Genomic DNA, 9,691 nt, shown 5'->3' with positions numbered 1-9,691 from the left:
TTTCATATGTTATATATTATAAGACTACTTTACCCTCTAAGAAAATAAGTGAAATACATAACAGTATACGTGAAGCTATTAACAAAAGTATTAACCCAACATGCCCTCAAACTTAAGCTAGGAAGGAAGGGTGACAATGATTCATATATAACAGTATACGTGAAGCGCCCTCAGCCTTGAAGTGGCTTAAAAGATGGAGAACCCTTGATTACGCTCTAAATTAATAAGTTTCATGTTAGGATAAGGCAGAATCTTAAAAGTTATTAACAAAAGTATATCTATATGTAGCAATCTGATTAAATTAACTAATCCATTGCTTTGCTGGTAACAAAAACCAACCCCTGTCAATGTTGAAACCTTAAAGTTGGGCCCATGCATGTGGGAGCAACATGTACAGTGTTCGCACTACCGGTCAAGTTCCTAAGTCCCTTCACCAAATAAAGTTTTTTCTAATGAATTTAATCCAAATATAACATTTGTTCATTCAAAATGGTTCGTTCTCCACCCCCTCTCTCTTTTTTTTTTTTTTTTGTTTTGTTTGTGACGGTAGGTGGTGTTGGGGGGGGGGGGGGGGAGCAAATTGGCCCGTCTGCTACTAACGAAATCATTTCCTTTTAATGTATTTGAAATTATTAAAGTTTTGTGATGGCCTTTGCTTTGAATGCAATCCAAAGTAGGAGTTAGTCTAAGTTACATCCATCTTTGATCTTATCCATTTGCATGTCCCCAACTCATTATGAGTCACAAAATTTTGTGGGTCCCAATTATGAACCCTAATGCCAAATCCATTGCACGACCAACTCACCTACCTTCCTTTTTAAGTGAGATTGAATTGATCTTTGATGGTGGGGTTCGTATAATTTGAGATATGATGCATTCAAGTGTAAAAAAAAAATATTGTTGTATGATTTCATAGTGTTCATGTAGGAAAAGAAGGGAGCCACTCTTTCTTATGATTTTATTAAGGGAAAATTGCTTGGAGGAACTCCAAAAAGTTGGGTTGTACATCCTCCTCCCCTGCCAAAAACCCCACGCTCTCCAACCCTCATACTAAAACTTTAGTGCATATATACCCCCAATATTGTACAAGCTCACTACGCAATAAAGCTATTCCGAAATTACCCTTCCCATTTAAAATCATAAAAAAGAAATAACTACTCTGAAAACCCCCCTCTTGAGCACGATCTTCGAAACCCTCTGCAACCATTTTCCCATCACCCTCTTCCTCTCAAAATCTTTCTCCTCCACCGTTGCCGATGAGAAATGAGAACCCCGACCGCCGAAGAGAACCCCGACCGCCGAAGAGAACCCCTACAGCTTCGATTTGTCGCCCCCTGATCGTATTTGCTTCGTCATCGCCCCCTATGGCCAAAATTAAAGAAGGAAGCTCGTCGTTGCCTTCACTCCGACAAGGACCCCGCTGACCGCAAGCTCGTCGTCCGCTCCTCCACTCGTCATTGTATTTGCTCCGTCGTCCGCCGACCACAAGTCCCACTTCATCACCAAACCCTCAATTTGTTGAAAATATAGGATGATGAATTCATCATCTGCATCATCTGAGTCATCTAAATCAACAACAATAAAGGCTGAGTTGTAAGTATCAACTAAATTATCCATATTTGTTCATTTATTTGTTTGGCATTGTGAATTTATCCGCAGTAGAACCCTAAGTAGATTTAGTTTCTCTTGTGTTGTGTTTTACTGATACGAGTCGCCATGCGAGCACCTTTGATCACGGAATTATCAAAGGTGGGGTTGAGAAGAAAACAGTAAAGTCACACAAAATAGTTTAATTGGCGAATGAAAATACCTTCTCTAGATTATGAAGAATTTAAAAGATTACAAAATCCCTCCCTCACAATCTCACTAGAATAAAGAACAACCTCTCTATTCTCTTTTTAATCCAATCTGATGTTTAGAAACCCTAAACAATCCCTATTTATTTGTCAAATAATGTGGATGACAAAAACGTAAATAACTAAGCCCAACTCAACTTGGAATACGCGTCAAACAAGAGTCCAGATTTACCCAGGAAGCCCCATCGGTCGACCGACATGCCTCTGTCGGTCGACTGGACAGAGACATGGTTTTCAACCCTGTAATCGGCCACGCTTTAGGTCAACGACATTGGTTAGTCGGTCGACCGATATGCCCTTGTCGGTCGACCGATGTCAACCAACCGGTCGACCGACCAGAGTCTGTCTGTCATTTTCTGATTTCTTCTGTTTTCCTGCTTTTGACCTATTTTGTCACCACCAATGACTCCACCCACGCCTCTATTCTCACTCTACCATGAGAATCTTCTATCCTCAAGCTCCCATGAGGATCGCTAAGCTCCCGAAGTAAAGAGAAGATATACCTGTATCATGGCTCCCCTCATTAGGAACTTGAAGTCCCATTCAAATTAGATTTTCAGCTGGGGGAACTCTCGAGTCCCTCATTCTTTGTTGAACCACATGGCCTTGCTAGGAACCAGACCTTGACGTCCAACCAGAAACGATTCCTTCATCCCCCGTCTAGTCATAGTCACATTGTGTTCCAAAATGCAATCCTCTTTCAATGGTTCTTCTCTATCAAACCATAAGTCTTCAACATACAACAAGATCACTTTGTCGTCACCTTCATCATCCAGCAATGGAGGCTTAAACAACTTCAGATACTCGACATTGAGCACCGAATGCATGCCTAAGTAAGGTGGCAAATCCAGCTTGAAGGCGTTGTTATCGATCTGATCAAGAATTCAAAACAGACCATATCGTATAGGCTTTAACTTCTTCCCTTCTCCTTTTAACTGCTCCTTACTTAACTTCAGCCACACCATGTCACCTTTGCCGAAATTACAAGGAACTCGATGTTGATCATGTTTTGCCTTGTACTTCGCTTGTGACTTCTTCAATTGAGTTTTAACCGTAGCTTGAATCTGTGTAATCTTCTCTAGAAATCATTAAGCTCATTATCTTTCGCTCCCTTCTTTGCCGCTGGCCATATCTTCAATAGAGAATACTAAGTCGAACGGACTTGGAGGTAAAAACCCATAACACGTCTCAAATAGTGACTTTCCCGAAGATCCATGAATAGCCCTATTGAAAGCAAACTAAATGTATGGTAAGCTCTCATCCTAAGTCTTGGGATGCATGGAATTATACCCCCGCAACATGTGAACCATAGTCCGGTTGACTATTTCTGTTTGCCCATCTGTTTGTGGATGAAAGGTCATACTCTTCTTCAATTTAGTGTCCATCAAACTCCACAAAGAATCCCAAAAGTGCCCGAGAAACCGACTATCCTGATCCGAAATAATCAAACTCGGTAACCCAAAGTGCTTTCACACATGCTCAAAGAACAACTACACTGCACCCGCTCCCGTCACGGTCTTTTTGCAAGGAATGAAGATCACCATCTTGCTGAAACGGGCTACCACAATGAACAAGTAATCATGCCCGCGCTTGGTCGTTGGCAACCCTCCTAGGAAATCCATAGAAATACTCTCCCATAGTCTAGAAGACACTAGCAACGGTAGATACAATCCTCTCTTTCTATTAGAAGGCTTCGATATGCAACATAGCTTACACCCTCCAATAAACTTAGTAACATCCTCTAACATCTTTAGCCAAAAGACATGGCATCGCAGATTGAGAAGCGTCTTCTGAATCCTAAAATGACATTGTACATGTGATGTATGTGTTCCTCTAATCCACTGCAACCTATCGCCATCTTCCGGAATGCAAAGAGATGTCCCACTATATAACAAGCCATCGGCTCCAAGCTCATACTCCCCCCTTCGACCAGCCTTCACCTGCTTGAACATAGTATCGAAGTCTCTGCTGGATGTGTACATCTGCACATACTCCAAAGGAACCAAGGGATGAATACGCGTGGCCACCAATAAAGCCCTAACTGGCGGTCGAGATAATATATCGGCCAACTTGTTCGTCGCCCCTTTCTTGTACCTAATGACGATATTGAACGCCATCAAATAGGACATCCACTTTATTTGTCGTGCCTGTTGCAGCTTTGTCTGGACATGTAGAAACTCCAATGACTTATAATCTGAGTGCACAACCACTTCCTTACCCAACAAATATACCCTCCAATGCTTGATCGCCTGATAAAGCGTATAAATCTCATTGTCATAAGTCGGGTAGTTCTGAACAGTACCCGTGAACATCTCAGAATAGTACTCCACCGACTTCCCATCCTGTATCAACACTATGCCCATAGCATAACTAGAAGCGTTGGTATCTACCTCGAAGGTCCTCTGTAAATTTGGTAACGCTAACACCGGTACCTCCGAGATCTTCTTCTTCAGTAATTGAAAAGCCTCCTTATGCGTCTACCCCCACTCAAACTAAACATTCGCCTTCGTAAGGCCATGTAAAGGTGCTGTATAAGTAGAAAAACATCAAATGAACTTATACAAATATTGGCAAGCCCCCATGAAGATTCTCACATCCGTTACTTTCCTAGGCGTCGGCCACTTTGTGATCACTGCTACCTTGCTTGGATCTATCCTCCGCTGGCCTTTCTCCACAATGAAGCCGAGATACACCAACTCGTCCTTTCCAAATTCACACATCTTCCCGTTAACTATCCCGCAACACTTCAAACATCTTCTCAACAAGAACGAAATGCTCCTCCCAGGTCCTGCTGTACACCAAGATATCATCGAGGTAAACTATCACAAAATCCTCTATAAAAGGTCATAATAAATCATTCATGAGCCTCATGAAGGTCGCTAGAGCATTGCATAATCCGAACGACATCACCAACCACTCGAATTGGCCTTGCTTGATCTTGAACAGAGTCTTCCAAGTGTCATCCTCTCGAATCCTCACTTGATGGTAATCAGACTTAAGATCCAACTTTGTGAGGAACCTCGCTGCTTCCAACTGGTCCATAAGATCATCGATCAGTGGTAGTAGGTAACGATTCTTTACCGTTATCTTGTTGAGTATCCGGTAATCCACTCACATGTGCCAGCCTCCATCCTTCTTGGGCACTAACAACACTGGCGACCCGCAAGGCAAACAACTCGGCACTATCACTCCCGTCTCCAGAAGCTCCTGAACTTGCTTCTTTATCTCTTTGGACTTCTGTATTGATGTGCAGTAAAGACCTATATTCAGTAAAGAACTCTCTCCCGTCAACATAATCTCGTGCTCCACACTCCGTCTCGGCGGTAGTCCAGTGATCTTTGAAAATAAGTCCGCATACTTGGCCTTCAACCTGTCAAGATCTCCCTCTTAAAGTTTGCTCAAGGTTGTCAAGCATACTCTACTCAGCTGCTCCTCGTAAGGCCTAATGAATAATAAAATAAACTTCTTGCTTACATTCACTAGACTCTTCGTTTGAGTCATCGTCACCAAGATCATCTCCTATGGAAGAGATACTGAACGAAATATGAATTGTTCACCATCGTTGGTGAATGTATACTTCTGGGCCCACCTGTTATAGACCGCATACCTATCCCACAAATAAGGATTGCCCAGTATAACCTGATAAATATCCAATGAAACAGTGTCACACGTGACCTCATCAATATACGACTCGTGGAGTGCAAATCTGAAAGTGCATTGATTTATCATACTCAGCCCCGACTCCTTCTGAATCAACCCTAAAGGATAGGGCTTTAGATGCTTGACCGTCTTGAGACACATCATCTAAACCAAGGCCTCGAATATCAAATTCTTCTGGCTCCCTGGATCAACGATGGCATCAACAAAGTTGGTCTTTACCTACAACTTAAGAACAAAGAGTTGCTCCCTGGGGTCTTCATCTTCCTTCGCGGTCTGCTTCCCTACCATAAGGGTAAGATTACTGTTGAACTCTATCATCCCGAGGACTTCCTTTGGACCTTGTGCTATCATTTATACCTTTTTCTCCTCCTCTTTCTTCAACCCCTTTGGCTTCATATGGGGATACTTCTCCTAGCATCGATCAGTTACGTGCCCTATTTGCTTGTAATGATTACAAGTCAAACCTGCATTCACTGGGTCGCCCTTCTTTTTCTCCTTCTTAGGTTGGGAGCCACTAGACTTGCCTTCCGCTTGTTTGGCATCCCCTTTTGTATTACTGCCTTTCCTCTACTTGGCCTTAATAGAAATAGCCGTCACGCTCACCTCTGTAATCAACTCAACCATGAACTGCTTCATTTCCTTTTAGATACATTCATTTAGACCCGCCATATACTTTATAAAAATAGAGTACTCCTCCGTTGCGATGTTAAGGATCATCGCCTGTTGCTGAAACTCTATGGTGTATTCTTGAACGGTCTGATTGAACCTCTAGCGCAACCCATACCACTTGTACCAACGCTCTTCAAGGAACCCCACCGGGTAAAACTGCTTCTTCAGTAGCTCCTTGAACTTATTCCACGACACCGCTTTCTTCTCCTGCTTATAGTGGGATTTTCACCACGTCAATGCGTGTCCGGATAGCTTCAATGTCACAAAAATAATCTTCTCTTTTGACGAATAGCCATAAAGAGTAAAATAGGTCTCCATACGCCCGATCTAATAATCAAGCCTCTCGACGTCAATACTTCCATCATAAACAGGAATCTCTACTCTGTAATCAATCTTCAGGTTATGGTAAGGACCCTTACTCCCTTGATGTGGACCAGTCTTGACGGTCTCGACCTCCTCATCGGAATCTGAATTTTTACTCTCTCTACCAGACTCTACAAGGTTCTTCTTGGACATCGAAGAAGATTCACCCTTTTTTCCCCTCCATGGATGAGATCAATGAGTTGTGTGAGAGTCGGCCCGATTGTTTCGATTTGTTTCTCCAACGCATCAAGCCTTGTTGAATTGTCACTTTCTGTCATCTTCTTCTTCCTTGATTTCTAGACTTCTTCCAAAGAAACAAGAATCTCACCTAGCTTCTTGTATTGAGATCGAGTAAGCACCATACACAGGATTGCCTCTTCACAGGGTTTGATTACTCTGATACTAACTTGATACGAGTCACCGTGCGAGCATCATTGATCGCGAAATTATCAAAGGTGGGGTTGAGAAGAAAACAATAAAGTTACACAAAACAGTTCAATTGGCGAAGGAAAATACCTTCTCTAGATTATGAAGAATTTAAAAGATTACAAAATCTCTTCCTCGCAATCTCACTAAAATAAAGAACAACCTTTCTATTCTCATTTTAATCCAATCTGATGTTAGAAACCCTAAACAATCCCTATTTATTTGTCAAACAACATGGATGGCAAAAACATAAATAATCAAGCCCAACTCAACTTGGAATACATGTCAAACAAGAGTCCAGATTCACCCAGGAAGCCCTATCGGTCGATCGACATGCCTCTGTCGGTCGACTGGACAGAGACAAAGTTTTCAACCCTGTAATCGGGTTGGTGTCAACCAACTGGTCGACCGTCCAGAGTTTGTTTGCCATTTCCTAATTTCTTATGTTTTCCTGCTTTTGACCTGTTTTGCTGCCACCAACGGCTCCATCCACGCCTCTATTCTCACTCTACCATGAGAATCATCTATCATCAAGCTCCCATGAGGATCACTAAGCTTCCGAAGTAGAGAGAAGATACACCTGTATTATTTACAGTAAGCGTGATATAAGAATATATTGTAATATACGTGGATATTGTGAATTCATGGATAAAATTATTCCACGAATGAGGGCCAAACATTAGAAGCCTTATAGATCGTCTAATTTCCAAAACTGTATTAGTTATGGAGAAATTCCATCTGACAAAACCACGATCATACTACAGATAGATCACCTCGATTTGGATACTGGAAAGATTTTTTTAAGGATAGCCAAACGGGGAAAAAACAAGCCTACACATTTGATGTAAATTGAGTGTAAAAACATACCCGGTTCAAGGATGAAGGAGAGAAACTGGAAGGGAATTGTGATACGACAAATAGGATATGGAGTACGTACTTCAGTAACAAGTAACAAGATGCTTATAAGAGTGGCCAAGATTACCATGAGGCCTTATTGGATAAACTAGCTGGGTAAAAAAAAATCAGATATTTATGACTTTATTATGCTTCAAATCATTTATCAACTAACAATGATATGGACTCCAACTGTAGAATGAATGCACCATAGCATATGTTGAAGTATATGACTTGGATAGATGTAGTTAATCATTTACCATGGGCGACCATCATCTACAATGAATTGTGGGATTCTCTAAAAGCTACCAAAGTAGCTACAAAGGGACTAACATACCTAAGTGGCCACGCTCCTTTGCTATTAGTGAGTTATTTGTACTATTTGTAATTAATATGTAGCGTTTGCCACTTAGTTATGAAAATTGTCTTTTACATGTGATATTTGTTAGTGATATGTGACATTTATCCCCTATATGTGACATTGATCTCTGATTTGTATTACTTAATTATGATATTTAAAGTTAATATGTGACATTTGTCTCTAACTTGTGATATCTGACGTTTACATGTGACATATGTTACTGATATGTGATATTTGTAATAGTTTTAACCTACGATAAGTGATATGAAATGAGCTGACTTTTTTGAATGAATGTTGCTTTTTTTGAAGCTATATGGTACTATGAGATAACAAACATCAAGGAATATGCCAGAGTGAATGATTCCAAGCCACCCATGATAAATTGGAATCTGGAAGATAAGAAAGTGGGTTCATTACGGAGTGCAATGATTTTGAAGAAGTCGGAAGCTGCAACCCACATCTTACCAGAGCAAGATATGCCGTAGTACGTGCATGAGGAGATTAAGCAGAGCCTACAAAATGGAAGGCTAAAAGAGAGGAGAAATTGGACTCTGAAAACTCTTTAAGAAATAAAAGAGTCAAAAAAGAGGAAGGGAGTCAATCGACTGTTGCATTGGTGAGACAAGTTTATTTCTTATCATGTGATGTTTTCATTTTAATAGTAATAATAGTCTTTTATGTGATTATTGTTTATTGCATGTGACAGTTATATGTACTCTCTGACAATAAGTGTTGCTATTTGACTTTTACCTATTTTCTATGATATTTATATGAAGACTGTGATACATTGCTATCTTTGCTAATTGGTTGTTCCCTATGACAATTAGCACTTTATTATGATAGATGTAGCGTTTATGTGAAATTTATGTGTTGACCTTCTTATATGTGAGGTTTGCTCACTAAAATTTAATTATTAATGTAGACTGAAGCTTATGAAAAGCCGTCAATGCTGAATGAAGCCTATGAGCAAGAACTTATCTCACTTGGCGTTGATATGAAGGCCATTAAGGTCGATATCGAGAAAAAAGTTGCTGAACAGAAACAAGAAAGAGAAAAGAAGGATGAGGAGGTAATAAATTTTCTCCTGCTTCATGTACTCATTCGTTCTTTGTAAAAGTATCATTTATTGCTTTGACATATATGTAGCCTCAGAAAGAGATAGAGAGAAAAGATGAGGCAGAGAAAGAAGATGATTGAGGCAAAGAAATGGAAGAAGTAAAGGATGACAGAGCAAACATGGGCATTGAAGTTGAAGAGGTAATACACATAAATCATGTAATAGTTATTTGTTTCCTGTGATGTTTACATATTACACGTGGCAATTGCATATACTCTGTGACAGTTAGTAATTTCCTGTGATACGTGCATATTTCCTATGATATTTACATATTTCCTGAGATATTTCCTTATTATATGTGATAGTTGGCTCTTTATTTGACATTTTTGATCTCCTATGACATTT

At 40.4% G+C, this 9,691-nt stretch overlaps 1 protein-coding gene across 1 annotated transcript; it reads right to left on the bottom strand.

Moving 5' to 3' along the window:
• On the bottom strand, nucleotides 4,701-6,701 carry LOC109836397. The gene is made up of 3 exons (XM_020404289.1): nucleotides 6,542-6,701; nucleotides 4,972-5,093; nucleotides 4,701-4,889 (listed from the first exon to the last, which is right to left on the bottom strand). The coding sequence occupies exons 1-3, from the start codon at nucleotides 6,699-6,701 to the stop codon at nucleotides 4,701-4,703; spliced, it is 471 nt and encodes a 156-aa protein (XP_020259878.1).

This window comes from Asparagus officinalis, chromosome 1 (assembly GCF_001876935.1).
Source record: "Asparagus officinalis chromosome 1, Aspof.V1, whole genome shotgun sequence".
Lineage (NCBI taxonomy): Eukaryota > Viridiplantae > Streptophyta > Magnoliopsida > Asparagales > Asparagaceae > Asparagus > Asparagus officinalis.
The sequence above is the reverse complement of the archived record's forward strand: the minus strand, read 5'-3'. Positions and strand labels throughout refer to the sequence as shown.